Source organism: Lynx canadensis, chromosome B1 (assembly GCF_007474595.2).
Source record: "Lynx canadensis isolate LIC74 chromosome B1, mLynCan4.pri.v2, whole genome shotgun sequence".
NCBI lineage: Eukaryota > Metazoa > Chordata > Mammalia > Carnivora > Felidae > Lynx > Lynx canadensis.
The window spans coordinates 200,796,745-200,823,760 of record NC_044306.2 but is presented as its reverse complement, the minus strand read 5'-3'; the positions used below and the strand labels follow the sequence as shown (position 1 = coordinate 200,823,760).

The 27,016-nt window shown below is 53.7% G+C and overlaps 2 protein-coding genes across 3 annotated transcripts in view; one reads left to right on the top strand and one right to left on the bottom strand.

Moving 5' to 3' along the window:
- EVC (EvC ciliary complex subunit 1) overlaps positions 1-11,441 on the bottom strand; it is a 72,739-nt gene extending 61,298 nt beyond the window's left edge. For both annotated transcript variants that reach the window (XM_030314230.1, XM_030314231.1), the window contains exons 1-2: positions 11,268-11,441; positions 4,999-5,121 (exon numbers count right to left, since the gene is read on the bottom strand). In XM_030314230.1, coding sequence (XP_030170090.1) covers positions 4,999-5,121; positions 11,268-11,441 — 297 coding nt within the window. The remainder of the gene's footprint in view (positions 1-4,998; positions 5,122-11,267) is intronic.
- Positions 11,442-14,045: 2,604 nt separating this feature from the next.
- Positions 14,046-27,016, top strand: part of EVC2 (EvC ciliary complex subunit 2) — a 134,228-nt gene continuing 121,257 nt past the window's right edge. Inside the window, exons 1-4 of the mRNA XM_032593014.1 lie at positions 14,046-14,103; positions 20,154-20,208; positions 23,475-23,641; positions 26,094-26,198. The gene's annotated coding sequence lies outside the window, so the exon portion shown is untranslated. The remainder of the gene's footprint in view (positions 14,104-20,153; positions 20,209-23,474; positions 23,642-26,093; positions 26,199-27,016) is intronic.

Sequence of the window (27,016 nt, the reverse complement as noted above, 5' to 3'; positions counted from 1 at the left end):
AGCCTCTGGATCAGAGCCTTCAATGAAAAGCAGTTGGGCAAGTCTTTTCACTTCTCTGAGCCTCAGTCTTCCCAGACAGAAAACAAGGTACCGTATGTGCCCCTAGGTCCGTGAGACAAAGCACCCAGCAGAGTTGCTGGGACAGAAGAGCCGCGAAGCAAGGGTGGGGAAGAGGCGCCTCCCCGGGGAGCCTTCTTTGACCGCAACTGGAAAGACTTACTCCCGGCTGCTCAAGATTCCCCACATCCTCTCTGTATCTCCCTCTGCTGGAGCCGCCCCCTGCATTTTGCTGGGCGTGCTGAATAAATGTTTTGGAAACCACTTGCTGGGCATGATGGTGAGCAGGCAGCCGAATCAGGAGCCTGGCGCTCCAGACCACGAGAAATCTCGACCTGCCAGGCGAAAACTGCACCCGCATCTACTGCAACGCTGTTCAACCAAACCTTTCTGAAGAAAGGGCTCCATAACCAATGATTTCTTGTTGCCAACTGTACCTCGGGATAAGATACCCTATGACGGGGGATACAGAAAGATTTACCACTACCTCATGATGCGGGCACTGGGACAGCACCCGACAGCAGTGTGGCCCAGGACGCCTCCCAAGCGGGTTTCGCCTCGATGCCCTTCTGAGCAGGGTGGGGGTGGAAGCCACATGGCGAGGGCTGGGCCTTGTCATTTCCACCTGTGCTTCATGACTCACAAAAAACAGACTTAGATGACGAGAATGGGGCAGACCACCCACGTGTGCCACCGCCTTCCACCGCCAAGGGCCCCGCCGCTGAGTCTACTGTCTTCATTTCTCATGGGGGAGACGAGACACAGAGCAGTGAAGCCGTGAGCCCAAGGTCACACAGCTGATGAACGCCAGAACCGGGATTTGAGCTCAGATTCCCTCCTCTTTGGCTGACACCTTTCTGCCTCCTTCAACGTCATACAAAAAAGAACGAGGGTAAGAGCCAGGAAGTTAAAAAGGAAGTGGGTGTTCAGTAGAGAAGAGCCCTGGGCTGGTGTCACCACACTCCAGGAGCACAGGCCACATCCTGAGATACTTTGTTATTCCCACACCCCAACCTGCCATGTAAAATCAACCACAAATTCCACACTCAAACTCCTAAATGTCACTCAGACCCACAGCCCTGGCCCCAGCCACCGCCATAATTACCCGAAGGGCTTCAACAGCCTCATAACTGGCTCCCGTCCATGCACTGAGTGCCTACTATGTGCTAGGCTCTTAATGCCCTCTTGATCGTTTAATTATCACACGTCAGCCAGTTTGGGGAGGTCTGTACTATCTCCATCATCCCTATTTCATGCAGCAAGGCTCAGAGGTGAATACCTTCCAATTCATTCTCTACGTGGCAACTGAATGATCTTTTGAACTTGGAATCCCCCTCACTGCCGGCTTAAAACCCTTCCTGGCTTCCCTGTGATCCGAGGGAGGAGGGCAAGGCCTGCCCTGGCCCCCCGCATCCAGTCCCCATGTCTGCTTGAAGCTGTGCAGGTACAAAGGCAAAGGAGGACAGTAAGATTGACAAGGCCGATTTCAGAACAGGTTACATAATTTGTGGGGTCCAATACAAAGTGAAAATGGGGGGTTGTGCATCTTATCAGAAAGTGATTAAGAATTTCAGGACAGCAGGGTCCAGAGACCAGAAGCAGGGCCCGACTGAGCTCAGCCCCTGTGTGTTTGCGCAGGCTGCACGCCCGGGAAGCCGGTCCGGGCTGCTTTCCAGTGGACACGCGCCTGCTCAGAGAAAGCCGGGGAAGCGGAGGGCACCACTGTGCTTTTCTAAACTTCTTACAAACAGAGGCGAAGAGAAAGCACAGCGTGGAAAGGGTGGAAAATGAGAGGAAGGGCGTGGTCGCTGCCCTGCAGGGGAGATAGACAACAAAAATTGCACTTAATGTGAAAAACATAATTAGAAGAACAGGATGAATACGCTGGGGTCCACCCGAGACGCAGGGAAGCAGGAGCCGGGCCTGCGCCTCAAAGCGTCAAGTCCAGCTGACGCGTTCCCGCCGCCGTCCGGGGAGCCTGTGAATGCGCCCCATCCACCTGCAGTTTCCACCCCATCCACCTGCAGGATGCGAGCCCATCGAGCACCGAGGACCGACCCCGTGACGGTCACGATGTTTGTCAGGATGAAGGACCCCAAAGGGCTTGGCAAATGGAATCCAGGAGAAAACTGGCTTCTGCTGTTTTTGGTTTTGTTTTTGTTTCTTTTTACAGCTTTTCTTATTAAGTTCAGATGCCCTCCAAATTCTGATGACCTTCCCAACAGCAGCAATACAATTATACAGAAAATTGGTCATAGCGCAAGTTCACAATGTAAAACTTCCTCAGCTGAAGCAATGCAATTATTCAGAAAATTAGTGAAAGCGTAATCACAGGAAAAGAAAAGGCATCTCGCTCACCAACATCAAGGTGTTCTTTCAGTGAGCGCGCGGATGCGACCACAAAGGAGCCATCCCCCCAGCTCTCTTCATCCTGGGCAATGGCATGCCTCAGAGCCTTCTGGAGTTTTCGGTTTGTTTTTGACCGACGTGAGCTATTTATCGAAATGAGGGTCATGCGAGGAGTGGCCTGGGCCACAAATGCCTTGGGTTTTCTGTGCATTTGAGGACATCGGCGTTAGAGCTCAGCTCGCCCGTTCAGAATCAGTCCTGGCTGCATTCCTTGACAAGCTCAGCCTGCAGAAGGCAGGGCATTTTGGCAAAGCCGGTCACTGGAACAGGCAGATCTTTAACTTAACTCTTGGCAATTATTAGCTAGATAATGGACATCGGCTGGCATAGCTAAACAGTTAACAGGTAAAGCGTTACTGGGAAAAACAATGAGTGTGGCTTCCGGGGAGGTAAAAGGACTGGGCTCCCCTACAAACGCTGAGTGATCGCTGCAGTCCTGCAGTCAGAATATTTGCAGAGTTAACAGGTGATCAGACAGGTTAGGTTTCTTGTCCGATGCCACACAGCAAACAGGTGACGGGACTGGGGCCAGCTTCCGGGGTCCTGGATCCCCGAGCCTGTGGTGTTTTCATCATCTCCAAAGCTGCCCTCTGCGTGAGCAGGGTTGTATCCAGGCAATTCAACCACAGAAAGCGTGCAATTTAACAATTTCTAGCATATTCACAGCTATGCGCAGCCATGACCACAGTCAATTGGGGAACGCTTTTACCGTCTCCAAAAGAAACCCTTTCGCTGTCACCTCTCTCCCTCCCACACCCTCCTCCCCAAGCAACCACCAACCTCCTTTCTGTCCCTGTAAATGTACCTGTTCCGAACATTTTATATGAGTGGAATCCTCTGATAGGTGGTCTTTTGTGACTGCCTTCTTTCAGTCAGCATATCTTCAGGCTCCATTCGTGTTGAAGCAGGTACTAGGATTTCGTTCCTTGTCATGAACACGGTGCACACGTTCTCGTGCACACGTATGTTCCCATTGTTGGGAGCATGGTTTTGATAACACAGATGATAGGGCCAGAGGGTGAGGGAAAGACACAGAGACACACGGAGATGCAGACAGAGAGAGACACGAGAGAGAGGGACACACAGACAGCTGCACCAACACACGCACATGCAGCCACATGGGGACACCAAGCGCCTGGGGACAGAGAGGCAGGGAGCATGAGCTGGACACACAGCACCTATGTGCCAGGGGCCCGCTCCCGCTGCAGCCCCGCGAGGGCAGCTAATCCATCCATCGGGCCGCGTAAGGGAAGCCTGTGTCCCGGAATCCTCAGGAAGATAGATCTGCCTCGTGGGGCTGCTCAGAGAGGTGCTTGGGGGTAATCCACACAAGTGCTCACCATCATTCAAAGTGACATATGTGAAAATGCCTGACATTCAGTAGGTGCTAAAAAAAAAAGCTCAGTTCCGTCTTCCGCTTTTCTCAGAACGTTCTCCATCCTTCCCTCTCCCTCTCCTCTCTCTCCTCTCCCTCTCTCTCTCTCTCTCCCTATCTACCTGTATAAATGTCTATATTTACCTTTGGGCAATTGAGGGTAAATGGCCAGGATCCATAGTATTTTCTGGGGACCGGCAAGCGTCTAGAAATAGCACACCTTTGGAAGAAACGCCCTCCTTATCCACAGAGCTCATGCATGAAATGATGCCCCACGGCGAGCTCAGGCTGGGCAGTGTGGGGGCCAGTGAGGAAGGAACGGGGAGAATCCACCTTCAACATGTCTATCAAGAGGTCCAGAGCCCGAGTTCCTGGACGTTTACTTAACATTCCCGTAAAAGAAATAAAACGAAACGGAAACAAACTTACGTACAAACACTCACAGAGGCCTCATTCAGAAGAGCCAAACCCTGGAAACAACTCGCATGGTGATATATCCCCACAGTGGACTGAGCAATTAAAAGGGATAGATTGGGGGCGCCTGGGGGGCTCCGTCGGTTAAGCCTCCAACGTCAGCTCAGGTCAAGATCTCACAGTTCGTGGGTTCGAGCCCCGCGTGGGGCTCTGTGCTGACAGCTCAGAGCCTGGAGCCTGCTTCGGGTTCTGGGTCTCCCTCTCTCTCTGCCCCTCCCCTGCCTCAGGAAGAAGTAAACATCAAAAAAAATTTTCAACAAAAATTAAAATGGATGGATTACTGATAAGTGCAGCCATACAGTAAAAGCCTCGAGAGCAGTGTGTTGAGTCACTGTCAGCACAAGAAAGCGCAGGATTCTAGAACAGTGAGACCACGGTGGTGATGGGAATCACAGCAGCTGCCACTTCTAGAAGGGGCAGGGAAGGCGGTAGATGGGGGGGGGAGGTAAACCAGAAAGGAGCATGGGGGAGCTTTCTGGGGCGACGGAACGTTCCAGATCGGGGTGTTGGCTACAAGTGGAAAACTTAAAATTTGTGCACTTTGCTGTATGTAAATTATACTGCAGGAACGAAGCCTGTTGGGAAATCTGTCAGGGGCTCATCTGGATGACATCTGTGCTGCCAGGCGGGGCACACAACACCCAACGTGCGACTCGGCAAACAAACCCAAACACGCGGCTTACGTCCACAGCCTCCTCCTTCGACGTCTGTGCGTGTCTCTTCCTCCTCCCGGACGGGGAGCCGGTTTCCGAGGGGTCCTGTACGTTAGACTCCAAATTCTTGAGCAGACTCTGAGCATCGTCTTTCTAAAATCCAAAGGTGGGGGTGGGGAGAACACAGGGAAGCCGGTCAGCCTGGTGCCCCCATACCTCGAGCCGTCACCTCCTCACCCAACGTGTGCACATCTCCGTGCCTCTGCCTGGCCCCTCTGTGCGTAGCGCCCTGCCTCCTGCCCCCGCCCGGGGTCGGGTCAGCCACACAGCCTTCACGACTGTCCCATCCCCACTGGATCAAAAGTCACTCCATTGTTCTTCTGGGTTGGCGGCCCCTGGCAGCCTGTGAGCTCCTTGGGGTAACAGCTTACTGCGGGAAACAGCCCATCAATATTAATTTTCCTGTTAACCCCCATATTGCTACTGGATGCGTTTAATAAAATATTTCCGGTAACGGTACATTATAGAATGGTTTGTATTGGGAACCACGGCTGATCCTCATTATGGGAAAGGTTGTGTATTTGTAAATTTGCTTACTTGCTGACATTATTTGTAACCCCCCCCCAAATCAACACTTGTGGTGCTTTTGGGGGTCACTCCTGGGCAGGCGCAGGGTGGAGAGAATTTGAGCTGCCTGACTACATTGTCAGGGTCTCCTACTGCAGACAGGTGGCCCCTTTTGTTCTTAATGCCATTCTCCTCTCACACATCCGTGCTTTCTGTTGGTAATGTAGTTGTTTAAAATAACCCCTAAGTGTAGTGCTGGAGTGCGGTCCAGTGTTCCTACGGGCAAGAAAGCTGGCGTGTGCCTCACGGAGAAAATGCACGTGTTGGATAAGCTTCGTTCAGGCATGAGCGATAGTGCTGTTGGCCGTGAGTTCAATGTTAACGCATCAACAATATGTGCTAAATAGAAACACACATAAGACAAAGTTACGTATTGGCTGGTTAATGAAGATGCTGTGGCCGGAGTCTTACAGGAACCCAGCCCTGTGTCTCCCCTGGGAGCAATGATCGAGTCTTTGCTAATTCTGGCTTTGCAGTGATCTCATAGGTCATGATTATCAACCGTATTTAAAATCCCATCACGCCAGAGACACGTATCAAGCCCCTCTTGGGGCTGCTCATGGATATAATCTTTGCCTTGAAGAAATATCGCCCGTTGGTCATTGAATTAGTCAGCAACTGCTACGAAGCATCACTAAGCATCAGGCTTATTCTAGTCACCGGGAATGGAGTAATGAAGGAAGTAAACAAAGCCCCTGCCTTCATGGAGTTTACATTCCAGTGACAGAGCGACATAAATAAATACATAGAGAGTAGGGGTGGTAAGTGGTAGAGAAAAAAATGACGTAGGACAGGAGGATGGAGAGCAATAGGAGGGGAAGGCCTCTTGGGCAAGGTGGCATTTGAGAAAAAGCTTTTAGTGAGAGAGCCAGCTATTCAGATAGCTCAGGGAAAGCTTTCCAGGAGAGGACACCGCAAGTGCAAAGGCCCGGTGGCAGGAGCGTGTCCAAAGAAGCCCTGTGGCTGCACCAGTGTGGGGTGTGGTAGAGAGGTGTAGATGATGAAGCCAAGGACGTAGGGATTGTTTGTTTGGCAGTTACGGCTGACCAATACAAGGGTTCCACAGGCAAGCACCCAATCAGATCATCCTATGGTAGCGACTGTAGGAGATAAACCTTACCCACTCCACATGGGGGCATCATTATTTTGCTCCCCAGTGCAAAATAACCAGGAAGCCAAGGATCGCCAGCCACTTGAGGACAAACTCTAATATGAAAGAGAAACCCCAAACAAACCCAAAGAAAAAGTGAACCAAACATAGATGCTGTGTGGGCAAAAAGAAAACTTAAAATGAATCAAGCAACTATAATATCTTCAGGGAGCCAAGAGAAGATGTTACTTGCACCAAACAAGAACAGGGCAGTATAAACACGGAGCATTCTGAGGACAAAAAAGAACTCTTGAAAATTAAAAATGTGGAAAGCTCCATACAAGTATAAAGTGGAGAAGAGCCTTCCAGAAAACAGGGTAAAAAGACAAAGAGAGGGAAAACAGAAGAGAAGGAAGGCAATGGGAGGTCCAATTCAACCAAAACAGGAGCCGAGTTCCTGAAAGACAATAAAGTGTATATATATATATATATTAAAAAAAAAAAAAAAAGGAAAAGAATCATCAAAGAGAGTGAGTTTCCACATCATAAGGCCTCCTGAACACACAGTAGGAGGGAGGGGAATCTATTGATTGTCAACAACATCCATCCTGGTGCCTCTTTCAAGCTGGGAGCAAAGATACTTCCAGATTCTACAGGGGAACGAAACAAAGTTATCAGCGATCAGAACAAAATCCCATGTCTCCACATCAACAACGGCAGTTGGAAGGCAATGGGGAAAAAAATGCCTTCAAGATTCCCGGGTTGGCGGGGGAAGGGGGGTTATTCCCAGCCTGGCGTCCACAACCTAACTGCTCTCACCAAGCTAAGTGTAAAGACAGAAGGACACAGATACTTCCAGACACAGAAGTTCTCAAAAGCACCTCCCTCTATCTCTCTCGCAGGAAGATCCAGGAGTTCATGCTCCACCCACGTGAGGAGATTGGCCCAGGAAGACAGTGCAGGAGATCCCTGGAAGAGGATGTAACTCCAGGGAGGTGAAGACGTTCCAGGGTGACGGCCGGAGAGGTCCCACTGGTGACAGCAAAAGCCTAGAGTATCTGCTGCTTGATGTTGAAAAACAAAACGGTCCCTGGGAGGGCTCCTTAAATGTAAGTGGAGATTACCCACCTCCAGAGATTCTCATCAGTGAGTCTGGGATGGGGCCCAGGAACTGGCATTTCTAACAAGCTCCCAGGAAATGCTGTTGCTGGTTTGGTCCAAATGAGTCCCAGTGGTCCAGAGAGCCAACCCGGTTGAGACGGGAGCAGGCGAGAAGTTTCCCGGTGTTTTGCAAGAAGATAAAATCTATCAAATGCTTAACGCCCTCAAGTGTCTCGACAAGAAATGTATATAAAAGGAGGGGTGTTCAGTGTTACATGAATGAGCACGCAGAATCGAAGCAAATGGAAAAAAACCTGGGTAACTATTAATTTCAGCGAAAACAAAACGCAGTGAGAAAAAGGAAAGTAATCACAATTGCAGCTGATCCTCGACTCAGGGTGAAAAAGTGTTTCCAGAATCCTGACAAAGGGAACACTGAACGCTGATTGAAACAAAATTACCCAATAGCCACACAGGGAGGGTGGTGGTGGCGGCTGGGGTGGGTGTACATATGAAACAGAAGAAAAGAGAGCTGAACCCTCCCGGGGGTCCGGGGGTCCGCGGTGTGAAGTCAACGCCATGTTGTGTGTGTGAACACAACGCGGTGTGAAGCCAAAAACGCAACAAGGAGCCAGGGAAGCAAGTTCTTTAGAAAGGGGAAGAAAATTACCGTAAAACCAGCTGAAAGAATTAGACGCATTGCTTTCTGAGACGGGGTAAGCGAACACTTGATGAGCAGGTAGAATGCCAACGCAAATAAAAAGTTTTGATGATGAAGTAAATACAACGAACACACAAAGGAAAAGGAAAACAACAGAAAGAAAGCGGTGCAAGGTAAAATTATGAGCTGGGTGACCTGGACCAGAGGAGAACAGGGAACCCAGCATGCAGGAGGGAAGAAGTACCTCATCTAGCCTGAGGGGGTCTTTTCTCTGCCTCCTGAAGGATCAGCGGGAAAGGTCAGAGAGTAGGGAAAGCCGAGAAAGGTCACTGCAGGCAGAGAGAACGGATGTGCAGAAGTGGAGAAGCGTCGGCATCACTGGAGGTTTTTAACCCAGACAGATTGCTGCGTGGGCATTTTAGAAAAAGAGACGTAGGGAAGAGAAGAGGAAAAAGGAGTCCACGTAGAACGCTGTTGCTGGGGCGCCTGGGTGGCTCAGTTGGTTAAGCATCTGACTCTTGATTTCAGCTCAGGTCACGATCTCCCGGTTCGTGAGTTCGAGCCCCGTGCCAGGCTCTGCAATGGCAGCGCAGAGCCCGCTTGGGATTCTCTCTCTCCCTCTCTCTCTGCCAAACCTCCCCCCCTCCATGCACACATGTTCTCTCCCTCTCTCTCTCAAAAATAAATAAATAAACCTCAAAAAAATAAAGGAGGCTGTTCCTAAGGTCCCATCCAAATCGTCAGAAAACCCTGTCAGCCCTACCCTGGAGCCAGTCTGAGCCACCATGACCTTCAACCGGACTAATGCAGGCCTTAGCGGCCAGCTGCACAAACCCAAGCCCCGTGAGCCTCAGCTGTGACACGGGCCACCGCTATGGTGTGAAGGTTTGCGCCCCACCCCCCACTCACAGGCTGAAACCCCAACTCACAAGGTGATGGCATTTGGAGGTGGGACCTTTGGGAGGTGATTAGTTCCGGAGGGTCCAGTCTTCCCGAAAGGGAGGAGTGCTTTTACAAAAGAGTCCCGGGGAGTCCCCGACCCTTGTACTCTCTGAGGGCACTGAGAAGTCAGCAGTCTGCAACCTGGAAGAGGCGCTCACCAAGAACCCAGCCGTGCTGGCCCCTGATCTGGGACTTCCAGCCTCCAGAACTGTGACAAATAAGTTTCTGTGGTTTATAAGCTACACAGCGTATGGTATTTTGTTACTGCAGCCCGGACAGACCAAGACAGACTGACCGTTACCACACCAAGTAGCAGATGGCTTTCAGAGCTTTCGGCTCTGATTTAGGTGTTCAGACAGACTGGGGTTGAAATCCAGCCCCCCCCCCCCCGTTTATTCACCATGTGGCCCTGGACCGAGAACAACGTTGTGGAGCCTCGATTTCCTAACCTGGCATGTGAGGATAATGACAGTTCCCCCACTCAGAGGTCTGGAGTGAGAATATAGAACCCAAATCCCACAAGCGCTTGGCTCGGAACAGGTCACCCAGCAAAGGCTCTGTACGTGTAACCTCTCTCTTCACACAAGAAGCCGAGGTCTCTCAGTGTCCCTTAATCACCAGCGGGATGTGACAACCTCAACCTTGCCCATAAGCATTCAACACATTTTACTTTCAGACTTTATAACTCCTTTCCAGCAAAAAACGCTCCCCTGAAGTCCAGGGCAATATGAAAGAGCCCGCATTTCCACCTGCTGGGCTTGTCTCCTTCTCGAATGGGCCAGGAACTCAGGCAACAAGACCACACACCTCAACTCAGATCCTACCAGACTTTATCCTTCAAAGAGGTCAAAGCTGCAAGGACCCAAGACAGTGATCACGTCACTCCTGATCGAATGAACGCCTTGCTGTATGCCAGACCTCTCCGCACGACACCCGATCCCACAACAAAGGTCACGCGAAGCCATCAATCCCCTTCATACAGCTAGCCTGTGACCACTGCCTCTCATGGAGAGTACAGTGACTTTGGGCTTAGACACGCATCTGTCACTTTGGCAAGTCACTTCACCTCTCTGTGCCTCAGTGTCCTCAAATGCACAGTGGGGTCACTGACAGAACAAACTCACAAAGCTGTTTTCGGGATTCAATGAGATAATTCAGGTAGACGATCCGGCTCAGGGCCCGACACACAGTCAGCAATCCGCAGGTGGCAGCAGTATGGTTTCCCATCATGGAGCTCAGCAGGTTGTGGTACAATCAAATATTTACTTGCAGCCCTTTTCTGGAGGCTGTGAACCTCCAGCAGCAAGGGCGGGGTCTACCCTGCACGGGAATGTCCCGTCTCCGCCCCTCAGGACGGTGGCTGCCAGAAGGCGCTCATCAAACTTTGATTGTAGGGATGAATGAGTGAATGAATGAATGCATGAATGCATACCAGGGTGGCAGCCGGGTCTACAGAGGCTAGTTGGGTCACCCACCCAGCAGGAAGCAGAAAGGATGGGTGGGGATCGCAGCCCCCCCCACCCCACCCCGTCCACCGCGCTCAGCCGGGCCCCTCGGCCAGCTGCGAATCCAAACCCGTGGTGCCACAGATGTGGAGACTGAGGCCCAGAGCGCTTTAGCGGCTGTCTGTGAACGCACGGCGGAGTCGGACGGAGCAGCCACTTCTGGAGGCCCCAGGGCGGTGCCCTCCTGTCACTCCACCGCCGCCCTCCCCTCCCCCACTCTGGAATGGATCTCCAGCCCCCTTCCCAGGGCAGAGGGGAAGCCGGGGCAGGACCAGGTGCGCGCGTTGCCCGCGATCTCGCTCGAGTGCGCGCGGGGCGCAGGAGGCCCGCGCCGCGCGCGTCCCACACCCGCGCGTCCCGCCAACCTACCCACCTGGTGCCGTGGGCGCGGGCGGGCTGCGCGGCAGCCGAGCCAGAGGCCGAGGCCGAGGCCGAGCGCGGCGCCCAGCAGCACGGCGGGGGCCAGCAGCGCGGGCGCCGGCCGCACCGCGTCCCGGCCCAGCGGCAGCCGCGCGTCGCTCCCGCAGGCCGCCGCGCCGCGGGCCATCGGGGGCGCTCAGGCGGCGGGCGGGCCGCATCGCCCCCGCCGTCGCGCGCCGCCGCGGCCCGCCGCCCGGGGCACCGTCCCCGCCAGCTCGGCGACAAGCGAACTCGGGGACCGGGCGGGCAGAGGCGCGGCGCGCTCCACCGACTCCTCCGGCCTGCGCGCTCTCCAGCCTCCGGCTCCGGTCCCCCTTCCCCGCGCGGCCCGGCCGGAGGGAGGAGCCTGGGTGGTCCGCCCAAAACTTGGAGCCGCCCCCGCCCGGCCTGCCCTCGCACTGAGCATGCCTGGAGCGAGGCGCGCGGCTCGGCCAGGGGAGTCCCCGGGGCCTCTTGGCTTCCCGGGAACGAAGGAGGTGGGGAGGGGGGTCCCCCAGCCACGGAGGAGGGTGTTGCTCGGTTAAGTTTCTCGAGCGTGTAAGATGGGCTAAGCATTTAGCCTGTTGATGTCAGTAACTTTCTCAACAGCCCTCCGGGATGGGTACTTATTCTCCGCCTACTCTCCAGACGAGGAAGCTCAGGGTCACGGCAGCTAAGTGACCTAGTGAGAGTCCGACTCCAGTCCCGCTCCTCACCCGGACCTGTCGGCCGTCTTTGGACCACACAGTCCGCCACTGCCCCTGAACTTGTTAGCCTGAAGGCTCCTGTTTTAATCCCCTTCTATGGATAGTCAATAGTTTCTTCTATGATAATGTGTAGAGACAAGATTGTTACACCCAGCCCGCACTAGGAACAAGACACTGCGTGGTCATTCATTTGCTCAGCCTTCACAGAGAACATGCTGATGGAACCAGCCCCAGGCCCGCAAGGGACCAGACGAGGTCCAGACACCGGGGATCTCACGGCTGTGCGGGGAGATAAACAACCCGAGGAATTCACCATCTGCTCTTTGCTTGAGCAAACATTTACTGAGGAGCTCTAGATGCCGGCTCTTGTCTTGGGGACGCATTACCTCATGAACCTTCCAGGTGGGCAAGGTGGGAACTATTACCCGGATTTACTTTTTATATAATAAATGGACACCCAGAGAGGAAGAGTTGCTCATTCCAGGTCTCGCAACTAGGAAATGAGACAGATAAGTTAACAGCCGTGTCTGGCTGGCTTCAGAGCTCGCACTCTCCACTATGCAGTTCTACTTAAATGTTTCCTTAGAAGCATCTCCAAGGCTTCTGGGAACGTGTATGGGGCAACAACCTGAAGTTCTTGCTTTTTATGCTGGCTGTTTCTTCGGACATTAAGAACTTATTTTTTAAATGCAGTGTTCTTTGCGTTTTACTTTATTGTAAAGTTGTTGGCTCTTAAAACCACCCTGTAAATTACTCATGTCAAATAGAACGGATGCTTCAGCAATATGCTGGCATCTAGCCTTCGGCCTTGGCTCACTCCTGGCATCCTGCCAGATACCCCCTCCCCCCAGGGCAGTGGTACCTCTTGCGGGGAGCCTGGCTAATACATTTTCCGATTCTCAAACCCCACTGCCTTGTCTGTGTCGAGTCAGGGAGGGCCTGTCCTTGGAGGGGTTGGGGGAGAAGGAACAGACAGGTGCCAGTCTTACTGGCCTGAGGCTGCTTCACAGACTGCAGGATAGGAAACTTCTCCCCAAGGAGCAGGTCACTGAGGACTCAGGGAAAGCAAGAGGAAGCAGAGAGACTACTCTATCTGGCTCTCTCCCGGTATCTGTGGCCCCTTCCTTCTCTACAACCTTACCCCCTTGGACAGTTTAAGGAGTTTGCTCACGGGCTGCCTCCTGGCTCCAGGCACCAAATCCCCTCTCTCCGGTTCCCCACAGTGGCTGGGGTGACTAACTGTCTGCCCTGGAAATTGGTAGATACCTGGGCAGGTCCAGGGGCTAATCCACAGTAAGGGTTCAGGAAATACGAGCCCAATGGGGCTGAACTAAATCCAATAGAAAGTGAGAGTGGCCTTTCCCTCTGGTTCCTGATCCCCGAGTCTCCCTCCCAGCCCCTCTTTATCTTGTCCTGTCCCCTCGGGGCTCTCCAGGACTCACGGCTATATGCCTCTCTAGATGCTTCTCCGTTCTCTGATAAGGGGCTGGTGGGTCTGGGGCAGGCTTTGGGGGCAGCCCGGTGTGTGCAGGTGTCACGGAAGGCTCCCCGGAGGAGATGGTTCTGAGCTGAGAACCCGGGAGGCATCAGTGGAGGGGCACTTGGAGCCTCTGAAATCTTTGGGAGAAGACGAGTGACCCGATCGGATCTGATTTGGGTAGAGAGGAGCTCCCAGGCGTGGCGCGAGCAAACCCAAGTGTGGCCCCAGGCTCGCTCCCGCCCTCCGCCCCACGCCCGTCCCCCACCCAGCCTCCTCCCAGCCCGCCCAGTCCCAGATGCCCGAGCGTGTTCCAGAAAACTTTCCGCGGCGGCTCGTACTGAGCATGCTCGGCGGCGGGGCGGGCCTGGGGTCCGGAAGCTCCGGCGACTCAGCCGCGCCCGCCACCTTGGGGTCGCGGGTCCGGAGGGGCGATGGGTGCCGCGGGGAGCGCCACGTGGGTGCTGGCCGGGGGCCTCCTGGCCGCCGCCCTGGCGCCGTCCGCTGGGCCCGGGGGCCGAGGCCGGCTCCCCGCGGGCCCGGGTCCCCTCGGGCGCCCCCTCGGACGGCAGCGTCCCCCGGGTCTCTCCTCAGCTCCCGGGGCGGGGCCCGAGCGGACTGCGCAGGTAAGGAGGGCGCTTCCCCGTCTCAGGTCGGACTCAGGCCGGGCCGGGCTTCGTCTACACCGGCGGCGGGGAGGCCCCTTCGAGTTGGGGAGACTATCGGAGAGAGGGCAAGCTCCGAGTAGGACGCTTCGGGTGTTTCTAGTGTATCGCGCTCAGACCCGCGAAGTTCCAGGAAAGGAGCAGCGCGCGCGGTGTCTGCGGGCTTGGGCTTTGCCGGCCGCCTGGGTCGAATCTCGCCCCGAAGCCCAAAAGCCCTGTGACCTGGGCAAAGTCGCTTCACTTCCTGTGCCTCCCGATTCCTGGTCTGTAAGCCTTTGCAGCGTCCGCCCCGCGGGTGGGTGCCGAGGTAGGCGAGTGCGCGTGGGTGCAGCGTCCGCAGAGGGGAGCACGCCTGGAGTGCAGCGGCTGTTAGAAGCCCAGTTGGGATTCCTGGCTGGAGTTTCACTGACCGTCTTGGTTGCTGAATTTACCCACTTCCCACCTTCCCCTCCCACTGTGGCCACCAACCTGGGAAGGCACAGAGCCCTGGCTGTCTCCCTAGATTCCCCTTTCCCCTGCCTCCAAAAGTGGCCATCAGTTCTGCGTCCTGCCCCCCCCTCACCCAATCCGCTGGACTTTCTGCACCCCGCTCCAGCCCTTAGCTTCCGTCCCCACTACTTAGCCTCCGGCCTTTGGTGACTGTTTCTTCTGAGTCTCCCCCACCCCCTAATTTGTGCTCTCTCCCACTCATTTCCCCCAGATGGCTGGCGTCCAGGATGGGACTTATGACCACTTCCCTCCCCAGCCCACACCCCCCTCCCACCAATCCCTGGCAGAGTTAGGCTTCTGTTCCCAGAACTGCCCTTTTCAGTGGCCTCTCCCCTCAGGCCTTGGGGTCCTCCCCATCCTTCCCCAGGGTCTGGCTTCCCCGGTCCTGTTGGGTTCAATGCCTGCAGGCCCCAAGGTGCTTGCTACACGTGCTACAGATTTTTAGGGCCCTTCAAGGAGATTCTGTTCATTTTCTATTATTAGATATTCACTAGAGAAGACGAAGTAATAACACCGTTGATTTACTGAGCTTTTAAAAAGTCCCCATGGCAACATTTCACAGGGTCCTTTCATGTACTCCTGTCCCGTGAGGTGGGATGTGTCTGACCCATTTTGCAGAGGACAAAATCCGGCCGGGGAGTCACCCATCCCCCCAGGCCCGTGCCGTGCTCTCACCCTGGTCCCCGTGTTCCGAGCCCCCTCACCTGGCCTGCTCCGCACTTGCTCTGAGAAACCAATGCCGGAACATTCTTTTGGACACTTGTTGCTAGGCTCCACAAGAAAGTGCTTTGAAAACCTGAAGATAAATGCTTAGTGTTATCTTATTATCTGTCCCTTCCTGCAAAGGATAAACTGAGAGGCAGTTACAACCATTTCCCAGATGGCCTAAGTAATGCTCTGTCCAGCACGGGAGCCACTGGCCACGTGTGGTTACTTAAACGTAAACATTTCAAGTGCTTAATGGCCATGTGTGCTAGAGGCACGGACTATAGAACATTCTCACCATGGCGGAAAGTTCTGTCGAAAGTTTGTTGGAAGGAGAGAAGGCCTTGAAGGGTTGAGTGGACAAGACGCTTCTGAGTTAGCCGTTCACTTCTGGTGTTTACGGACAAGTTTCTAGGTGCCAGGCCCTGTTTGGGATATAAGAGAACAAGCAGTCTCTCCTCTGAGGAAGTCTGCATTCCTGGGGCAGGACAAGGCCTCAACAGTGGTGCCAGGCGGTGGTTTAGGCTGCAGAGAGAAATACAGTGGGCGGAGTGGGCTGGGAAAGACAGCAGTGAGTGCTGTCTAGTCGAGTGGTCAGGGTGGGCGCTTTGAGGAGGTGGCAGGTGAGCAGAGCCCTGGGTGGAATGAGGGAGGGCGAGGCCATGTCCAGGAGAAGAGCCTTCTGGAGTGCCACACCAGAGGCCAGAGGTGGGGTGTGCCTGGTGTGGCCCAGGACCAACAAGGAGGCAGGGGGGTCGACGGAGCAAGGGGGGGGAGGTACAGAGGTGACGAGGCCAGAAGAGTGAAGAGTGGCAGATCAGGAAAGGTCCCGTGGCTTATGCTCAGCATCCCGGCTGTAATTCTAAGTAAGGTGGAAGGCAGGTGAGTGTTGAGCTGGAAAGTGACACGCTGTGGCTCATCTTTCTAAAGAATCCCTGCCTCCCCCCGTCCTGGGGGCAGGGGAGAGGATAGAGGACCGAGAGCGGAAGTGAGAGCAAGAGTGGTGGTGACTGGGAGACCAGGCCAAGGTGGAGGGATGCTGGACCAGGGTGGTTAGAAACGGGTTTCTGATGTATTTCGAAGGTGGAGCCAGTGGCTCTGGATTGAGAGAGAGAGAGAGAGAGAGAGAAAGAGAGAGAGAGAGAGAGGAGTCAATGATGAGGCCAAGGATTTCGGCCTGAGCACGTGGAAGAATAGAGACACCATTGGCTACATTAGGAATTCGGTTCTGGTCTTGCCGAGTTCAGTTTGCCTCTGAGGTGGGCATACAGTGGAGTGTTAGATGGGCAAGTCTGGACTTGGGGGAGGGATCCGAGCTGGTGACGCCGGGCAGTGGTCAGCTGAGAAATGGCTGAGTTCACCTTGGGGGGAAGCGTGGATTGGGAAGAGGGAGGCCTTAAGGCAGCGCCCTGGAGCGAGGCCGGTGGCTAGGCAGGAAGAAGGAGGGATCCAGCAAAGGAGATGAGAAGGTGTGGCTGGTGTGACAGGAAGGCAACCAAGACTGCGACCCAGAAGTCAGGGGAGGAGAGCACTAAAAGGAGAGAGGGGCTCCGTGTAGGTAGAACATTGCCCCCCAAAGACCTCCACGTCGATCCCGGAACCAGTGAATGTGTTAGGTTACCTTGCAAAGGGGAGTTTACGTTGCTGATGGCTACTAATCAGCTGACCTCAAAAGAGGGAGGTTGTCGGATTATCTGGCTGGTGCTGATGTAATCACAAGGGTCCTAAAACATGGAAGAGGGGGCGGAAGAGAGAGCGGGAGGGAGATGTGGCATTGGAAGGAGGTCATGGTGATGCGGTGTGAGGAGACCCTGCTGCGGCTGGCCTTGAAGATGCGGGAGGGGGCCCTGAGCTAAGGCGCGTGGGTGGCCTCCAGAAGCCAGAGAAGGCCAAGAGATGGACTTTCCCTTCGAGCCTCCAGAAAAAATATGTAGCCCTGCTCACGCTTTGATTTTAGCCCCTTGAGGCTCACGTCACACTTCCGACCTCAAGAAGCGTAAAGCAATAAATGTATGTCGCTTTGAGCTCTTAAGTTCATGGTGGTTGTTATAGCAAGGATGGGATGCCGGTACGTTCCCATATCGGATGCCGCTGGTGGGTCGTGTGCAGTGAGGACGGACAACTAGCCGTTAAACGGAGCCTTGTAGAGGTCATGGTGACCTTGTCCGGGGCTGCCATTTTGGAGGGAGGGATGACCAGGGAGGGGAAGGCTGGGCATTGAAAGGGGCTATCGGCTGCCTTCTGAGCACCGTCTCCGTGAGAGCAGCCTGTTTCGTGGGGCCAAGGAGCCCCTGGAGAGGCACCCTCCAGGCTGGTGATACCCAGAAGCCAGGGAGATCCCGGACACTTGGCCAGGGGCTCCTGGCACCTGGCCCTACCAAGGGCTTTCATGGGTTGTTTGCCCCCTTGGAATCTGCCCCTTGGAGGGGAAATGTTTGTTGGTAAAGAGACCATCATCCCTTGGTGAGGTCAGGGGCCAGGTCTGGTGTGCTCGCCTGGGGGTGCCTAGTGCACAGCCTGTCGTGCAGCAAATCCTGGCGAGAGAATGGGTGGAAAGTTCCAGGGGGCAGGGGTTGTACAGACATGCAGATGCGTGGGTGTTGGGTGCACTGTGGAGCCCCTGTCCACTCTAGAGACATCGTGGGTGTGTATTTTGTAAGTTAATAGCCTTTCTGTTTTAGAACAGTTTCAGATTTTAGAAAAATGGAGCGCATAGTACAGAAAGTTCGTATATATCTGCCCTGACCACACACCCGGTTTTCCTTGCTAACGTCTCACTTTAGTATAGCATGTCTGTTGTCGCTAATGGACTAATACTGTTATTGTTATATTATTATTAAAGTCCATAGTTTATTCAGACTCTCTGAGCTTTTTTGTTTTCTTCTTCTTTTTTTTTTTTTAATTTTTTTTTTAACGTTTATTTATTTTTGAGACAGAAAGAGACAGAGCATGAATGGGGGAGGGTCAGAGAGAGGGAGACACAGAATCTGAAACAGGCTCCAGGCTCTGAGCTGTCCTGACGCGGGACTCGAACCCACGGACCGCGAGATCATGACCTGAGCCGAAGTCGGCCGCTTAACCGACTGAGCCACCCAGGTGCCCCTGTTTTCTTCTTCTTAACCTAATGCCCTTTTTCTGTTCCAGGATTACATCCAGGACACCAGAGTATAACATTCAGTCATCTTGTCTCCTTAGGCTCCCCTCAGTCGTGCCGGTGTCTCAGACTTTCTTTGTTTTTGATGAACTTGGCAGTTTTGAGGGTCCTGTCCGTTGTTTTGCAGGGTGCCACCTCCCAGGATTTGTCTGGGTGCATACCGTCAACATGCCCTACCGCTGTTGGTGTTGACCTTGGCCTCCTGGCTGGAGTAGCATTGGCCATCATTCTCACTTTTTGTGTTTCTCATCTTCCTCCTCCTGTATTGTGCTTGTTGGGAGGAGGTCCCTGTGCGCCGCCTGGATCTGTGTTGTTATCGTGAGGTTGTTTCCCCTGCCGGGTGGCGGTAAAAACTCACTCCGTCCACACTGCTGTATCACAACAGTGTCTGACAGGCGGAAGGACTCTTGGGGGAAGGGGTACCTCCTTCTGCCTGGTGGAAGGCACTTTATGAACTGGCGGCTATGTTGGCCACATACTCCTGTCCGAGGAGACTTTGGGGACGGCGTTCACGTCGGGTGTGAGGGACCCGGCAGACCCCCAAAAGAGCAGGCGTGCAGGGCAGCTCCTGTACGGTGGCTCCCATCACTCAGACACTGTTACTGCTGTTACAGTGACACATGGACATGTGCTTCTGCTTGTTGGAGATAAACCACTCAGTTGGCATGGAGAGAAGGGGGCCTCCCTCTCCGGCCCTCAGGGACACCACCCCTTTCCCCAAGGCCACCAAGGCTGATGCTTCAGTACCTCCTTCTAGACTTTGCCACATGATATGTGGTCCTGATACTTTATGTAGCACATTGTTAAAAGTATAATTATTCATGAAATATGCAATTAGTGTTAAGTGGGTTATTGAATATCTGCATTCAATGTCTACCTACGTATCCCGTTCCCCGAGTCTGGGGATTTTACTGGAAAATGAGAACGGCGCTCACTTCACTAGCTTGTGCCCAAGACTGTTTGTGTAACTCATCTGAGTGCACAGCAGGGGACCCAGCCCATTTCAAGGGCTCAACCTTATTATTATTATTAATTTTACAGTAGAAAGGTCTGGGCCTTTCCAGGGCCCACTGTTTTACAGAGGTGGAGTGGGAGAGTTAGCTGGGCCCTGTTTGGGCAGGTTTCATCACTGAGCAAGGTGAAGCAGGCTGGGAGGAGCCCTTGAGATCTTCACTTCTTAGATGAGGGTCTGAGGCTCAGAGAGGCTTGAGAGACTTGGCTAAGGACACACAGCACGTAGACTGTTCTGGTTAGAACCCACTTCTCTGGACTCCCTGTCGAGTGTTTTACGAGCCACTCCATAGGAACTTGCAAGACTGTGGGAAGGCAGAGGCTGGAGTCCCAGCCAGTGTCACAGGGTGGGCGAAAGGCAGAGCTGGGATTCGAACTCAGGTCTATCCGAGTACATTGAAATTTTGACCACACGGTGCTGCCTTCCCAGACAGCCTCCCCAAATGCAGTCAGGACTGAGCTGATGGTCTCTGTGGGAAAGAGAAGGTAATCCCGTACTCCTGGTGGGGGTGGTTGCTCTAGAAAAATTTATTTCAGGTTTCCGGGTAAAAGTGCAGCTCCTTTCTGTGTGAGCCATTTACGAAAATGACGTTCAATCACTTCTTACAAGTAGGGTCTTCGGTTAGTGACTTTGGCCTTTGAAATTTTCTAGGACTTGCCTCATTTGATTTGGCCCAACGTAGAAAGCTCTCGCCTTAAGACCGAAGGTAAGTTTGTCTTCTGCTTGATTGTTTTCATTGCTTTGGCCCTGAAAGAGAATTAGACTTAAAGTCACAGCCCTCTTGCCTCCACCTGCCTCAACATTCCACTGACCTGCCCACCTTGGGCAAATACATCATGTTATCCTCTGACCTGCCATGATATCCACTGACCTGATAGGGCAAGGGCAGTGCGTTGCCCCTCCAGCAGCTGGCCGAGCCCTAGTGCACAGAGCAGGGTTCAGGGTCAGGTGGCCTGTCCTGAGTCTCCCCCAAAGGAGTCTGATTGAATACAGAATGTGCATATTAGCCAGGTGTGTGAGTTTCCCGCGGCTGCTGTAACAAATCACCCCAAACTTCGTGGCTTAAAAACAACACAGATTTACTCTCTTGGAGTTCTGGAGGGCTACAGTTCAGAATCCGTGTAGCTGGCTGAAGCCAAGGTGTCGGCAAGGCCGTGCTCCCTCCGAGGCTCCGGGGAGAACGTTTGCTCCTTTTCCGGCCTCTCTGGCTATGCTCCAATGCAGTCCGTGGGTCCTGGCCCCTTCCTCTATCTCAGCACCAGCAGGCCGGCGTCTTGCCTCAGTGGTCCCGTGGCCTTCTCCTCTTGTACCTGTCAGCTCTCTCTGCCTCCCTGTTATAAGGACACCTGCGATTACATTTACCACCCACCCAGATAGTCCAGGTGATTTCCTCATCTTCAGGACCTTGATTTAATCACATCCGGGAAGTTCCTGTTGCATACAGGATGACATCTTTACTGGTCATATTTACTTACCCTAGATTAGCTCCTGGGCATCTTCAGGGGTCATTCATTAGTCAGCCCACCACATCAAGAGACAGAAATTGAGCTGAAACTCACCTACACAAAACAGAACTCGCTGGCCTTGTAACTGAACCGTGCAAGCCTGGGCGTGGCCAGATCCGAGGCTCCGCGTGCCCGGGCCACGTCTTTCTTTTTCATCTCAGCCCTGCTTTCCCCTAGGAGCCTTTGGGGAGCTGTAACGGCCAGCCCTTACGCAGTGGAAGACTTCTCAATAGCTTGGCAAGAGCTCTAGTGGCAACCGATGGGCTCAGCCTGAGTCCTGTGTCTGTCCCCGACCCCATCACTGGGGCTGTGGGTGGACTCTCCTGGGCTCTGTGCCTCATTCTGCCTCCTGGGGTCTTGGATGGACTGGGGGCCAGGCTGGCCCCGCTTGTCCGCACAGACTGAACAAGATGCTTCCTGAGAAGAGGAGGGGCCTCGCTGACAAAACCGTCTTTCCAGCAGAGTCTGCTCGGCACAGATTAGAAATACACCTTCCTCGGGGATCCTCCTTTATACCAGGGCTGCCCAGATCTCACTCACTTGGGGAGTTAAAAGGTATTTCCCAGGTCTTTGGTTACTCTCTGCCGACTTTACATTTTCCAAAATACAGTTTTCGTTTGAGTAAAATAGGTTGAGATGATCTCACTGCAATGGTAGAGAACCTTTTATTCATTGATGAGGCAGATCTGTGGGCAAGAGGGAGCAGAGTATACCACTCTGTGACTGCATTAAGAGCAGGGGACGGAGCAGTAAGATCCCTGGGAGGGGCTTCAGGGAGGGCTTCCTGGAGGAGGTGCTCCGGTGCTCCCCAGCAGCGTCCTGAGAAGTGACAGTTTAGCAGGACAAGGGGATGGAAGGAGGAGCTTCCAGGCGTGTGGCAGCCAGAGGCAGGAGAGTGAGGGGACAGCCCAAGAACTGCATAGACAGTGCAGATGTCCCTTGTGCTGGTGGCCAGAAGGGGGAGGCCACTGAGCGATGATGTGCTGGGTGGCAATAGTCACGGTGTGGCCTGGATTCCTTCTCTACGGTCTGTCAACACCAGAAGCGCCTTGTTCAAGTTTTCATCAGAGCCTGTGTTTGGGCCTTCTGAGGGCCAGGGGCGTGAACAGGTGCACCGGAGGTAAAGCCGAGTGTGGCCTCAGATTTTATGTCCGGCAAGTTTGCCGAGAAAGCATGTGTCCCTTAGCCTGAGGGACTGGGTGCAGGTCCAGAGACGTGCATCCAGTCCCGCTGGCACCTGTGTGATTTATTCAGACCTTCCTGAGTCAGCAGCCGGCCTGGGAAGGCGCCCAGTCCCTTCCATGGCGAGGCCCCAACGCTCGCCATCATCCCCTTTCCAACTTCGTGACCTGACTCAACCCCAGACACTGTCCGGGAAAAAAGTTACCAGTTTTTTCCAGGATCCAGTTCCACACCTTTGTTGTTGTTGTTCAAGTGCTTACTTATTCCAACATGTATTTTGAGGTTATAAAAGTTGGCAAAGCACTTGTAAAGATCTTGCTGTCCATACACTGGAAGGAAGACCGAAAAGGAAATTCATTCTCAATCAGAATCCAGTCTGCGTCTGGATAGAAGGTAAACGTTGAAAACGCACGATTCTGCAGACATGTGAATTTCTGGCTTCGAGCCCTGGTTACTCCTGAGCGTGTTCACGTCTAGCCTGTCATCTCGTTTGCTCCGTAGGGAGCCCCATCTCAGGGATATTTTAGCCACACCCCCAGGGGAGGGAGACTGAGGCTCAGAGTGTTCCGGGGCCCCATAGCCGATCAGCACCCCCTCCTGACAGCCCAGCCAGTGTGTTTTAAGTGATGTTTCTGTTACTCATGGCGCCTGTGAGTTGTCAACATACTGACATAGGGCGAGTTCTGGAGGGACCCGGTCCGTGTTGGGTGACTCAGCAGGCACTGTGTCTGGCGGTGGCCAGTCCTCCCCAGAGTCACCATCAGTGGTGCTCACCAGGGGCCCATTCTGCAGGAGACAGGTCATCAGGAGGACCCAGTGAGGTGAGACTTACTCTCCTGTCCACTGTGGAGTTAGGGAAACCGAGGCACGGGCAGGTTAGATAGCTTGCCCAAGGACACAGCTGATGAGTGACGGAGTCAGGATTCGAACTCAGGGCCGTCTGATGCCGTGTGTGTAGGAATCACCCAGGGCCCCCTACCTTGCCTGGTGGTCTGATTCGGTAGGTCTGGGAGGGGGCCCGGGAATGTACCTTGTATCACACCCCCACCATGAGCAGCACGCACTTGGAGAAACACTCTCTTTAGGCTCGATAGCCCCTCAATGAGCCTGTCTCGTATTCCCAGCAGAGAGAGGATAAGTCATTCATTCGTTCATTCATCCACTTACTCGTTTTCAGCAAACCCCTCTCAGGCGCCTTCCGCATACATGTGGTCTGCCTCCCGAGTCTGTCCCTGCGTCTTATCGCCTTCCCGCCCATCCCTGCAGACGCATCACTGTTTTGCAGGGGGAGCACCGTTTGGAAGGAAATTCAGCAGGAAAAGTGAGGTCTTTAACCCACTCCTGGCTTCCGCAGCCTCCAGTGAGCCCTGGACTCCATCCACGCTTGCTTTTACCCCCTCGGGGCCCAAGAAGACTTTGTCTAAAAGAGAGTCTCCTATAACTCAGCGCCTGGTAAGTAACGCGTTTGGTACGTCAACAGAAATATCGGAAGTTGGCAAGAAACCAGTTTGGGGCCAACGGTGTAGGAAATGCCACGGGCTTTGGTTCTTCAGAAAAGTCTGGTCCTTCTCTTTCACTAAATAGAGTTATCAGTCCAAAGAGCGTTTCTCTTCTGTACCACGCCTAGTGTTTGAGATGAATCGGAGGTTTGAATCTGAGCCGTGGGCTGCTGGTTCTGAAGCGGGGCTCTGGTTCTGCTTCAGCTGGACCGATTGGCTGCCAGCTGTCAGAAACACTGCCGGGGACAGTAACGGTGAGTGTGTAACGAGTATTGACTGCGCCAGGCCCTGGGCTTACCATCGTCTGTGCATCATCTCACTGGAGCCTCATTACGAGTTCTGTACACAGGTGCTATGTTTAGGGAGCAGGATGAGAGAGATTATGAAACGTGTTCAGGGTCCCGCAGGTGAAGTGGCCGAACCCGAGTCGGAGTCCCCGCCCCTGCTGTTGTTTTTTGCTTGTTTTTTGTTTTTTCTTTCAAATGTTTATTCCATTTTTTAAATGTTTATTTTTGAGAGAGAGAGAGAGAGAGAGAGAGAGAGAGACAGAGTGCGAGCGGGGGAGGGGCCGGAGAGAGGGAGACACAGAATCCCAAGCAGGCTCCAGGCTCTGAGCTGTCAGCACAGAGCCCGACGTGGGGCTTGAACTCACGAGCCTCGAGATCATGACCTTAGCGGAAGTTGGACGCCTAACCAGTTGAGCCACCCAGGCGCCCCTGCTGTTGTTTTCCATTCTGTTTTGTTTGTTGGCTCCACATAGGACTGCCTTTTTTTTTTTTTTTTAAGTTTACTTATTTTGAGAGGTGGGGAGGGGCAGAGAGAGAGAGAGAGAGAGAGAGAGAATCTCAAGCAGGCTCCACATTCAAGTGCAGAGCCCAACACAGGGCTCGATCCCACGGCTGCGAGATAATGACCTGAGCCATAATCAGCAGTTGGACGCTTAAATGACTGGGCCACCCAGGCGCCCCAGGGCCGCCTTTCACTTACAATTTCATGACCTAAGATGGTGTGAGAGCCACTGCGCTCGGGCAACAGGCTGCCACGGCCATGAGCCCCTTCTTGGCCCCCCTGCTAAGTGTTTGAATTAGTTTCTTAGAACTGCCAAAACGAGTGGCTTAAAACAGTGAGATTTATTCTGTCACTCTCTCTTCTAGAGGCTAGAAGTCCAACGTCAAGGAGTGGGCAAGAGCCACGCCCCCTCCAAAGGCTGTAGGGGAATCCTTCCTTGCCTCTTCCACCTTCTGGTAGCTTCTTTGGCTGTGGCCACGTCACTTCAATCTCTGCATTGAGATTCTCCAGAAAAACAATAAGAAATTGTGTGTGTGTGTGTGTGTGTGTGTGTGTGTGTGTGTGTACTTCCTCCTCCTCACAGGAGGTTGGTCTTTTTTGTTAACGCCTCAACTGATTGGGTGAGGCCCACCCACACTCTTCAGGGTCATCTGCTTCACTCACAGTCCACGGATTTAAATGCTAATCTCACGTAAAAGAAAAAAACTGCCTTCACAGAAACATCTGGATGTGTTTGGCGAAATACCTGGGTGTCACAGCCAAATTGACCCATCAAGTGTTTGATCAACTGTTTCCACCTTCACATGGCCTTCTTCTGTGTCTTTGTCCTTTTCTGTTGCTCATAAGGACACCTGTCATTGGATCTGGGGGCCACCTAAATCCAGTCCACCTAAATTTAGAATGGAAGGATCTCATCTTGAGATCCTTGGTGGCATCTTCAAAGACCCCTTCTTTTTTTTTTTTTTTTTTTAACATTTATTTATTTTTGAGACAGGGAGAGACAGAGCATGAACAGGGGAGGGTCAGAGAGAGGGAGACACAGAATCTGAAACAGGCTCCAGGCTCCGAGCTGTCAGCACAGAGCCCGACGCGGGGCTCGAACTCACGGACCGCGAGATCATGACCTGAGCTGAAGCCGGCCACTTAACCGACGGAGCCACCCAGGCACCCCCAAAGACCCCTTCTCTAATGAAGGTCACATTCGCTGGTTCCAGGGGTCAGGATGGGGAACTCTCCTTTTTGGGGGGCCACCACGCACCCCCCCCCCCACAGTGGTCATCATTGTTCTTTGCAGTCTGTGTCACTAGGAACAGATGACTTGTGGCCTGGCCTAGTCGCACTTCTGTACTCCCACCCCTCCTGCGTGTATATGCTCAAAAGCCGTGTCTGGCAATACCGTTGGAGGATCAGAAGAACAGAAAGCCAGGTGCCTGCTTAAGGGCTCTCAGGCTTGTTAGGATGCTGGCGTGTCAAAGGCACTGGGGGAGGTGGCGGACGGAGAGCCCCCCTGGGGTCAGGGACCTGGTTGGGCCGATGCTGGGATGATGCCATAGGCACACTGTCTACACCTTCTCAGGGACATGACTTCCCTTCTCTGCGTCTTTGTCTTTGTACAGAGGGTCAGGCTGTGGAGAGGGGGTGTACGTGTAGAAGCATCACAGGATGTGGAGTCACACGGCCGGGGTGGAGGCCAAGCTTCCTGCCCCTGTGACTTGGGACAAGTGAGTCAACCTTCCTGAGCCTTAGTTTCCTCATCTGTAAAATGGGGGAAATCGAACCCATGTATGTAAAGCGATGGGCATGTGGCTGGGCTTGGCAACTAATGGCCACTCTTCTGATTATTGGTATCACTGAGGGCTGCCTTAGTTTGCACATAGTGGTCCCCCTGCAGGAAGTAGGTGGGCGGGGCAGAGAGCGGGAGGTGTGGCCCAGGGAAGCTTCCCAGTGAATGAGGTCAGAATCCGGTTTGGTTTAAAGGATGTGCCCATATCATGGGAGCCAGTCCCCGGGGTCGGGGGGTAGGGATATCCCAAGGGCAGACACGGACAGATACTGGTTGTGATTATGAGGGGCAGCGATGGCTGGCATCTGGTGGGCAGGCCCTGCCTTTCCTCTGGGATTTCCCAGGAAAGCCACAGAGGAGCTGGAGGAGGCCCGAGCTGGGTGGATTCTCTGTGTTGATGGTGGGTCAGCTCACAGAGGCTGCCTCAGCACCCCATGATCCGAGCTCCCTTGGCCCCTGCTGTGTGTGGCTGGTGGACTCCATCACCCGGTGCCCAGGAGGCACGCAGGGCGCGTGAGCAGCCCTCATTAGATTATTCCACGGCTCTGCTCACGTTCCCTCTGTCAAAGCATCAGCCGTGCTTTGCCTGTCCCCCTGTGACAACGGGTGTTGTTGACATGCGCCCCCAGACTAGGAGAGAGCTTGGGTGTGACCACACACACATATTCTTTGTTCCTCACAGCCTTTAAGTTTCAGTCTTTTTAATACTCTCTTTAAAAAATCTTCAAGAGGCACCTGGGTGGCTCAGTCAGTGAA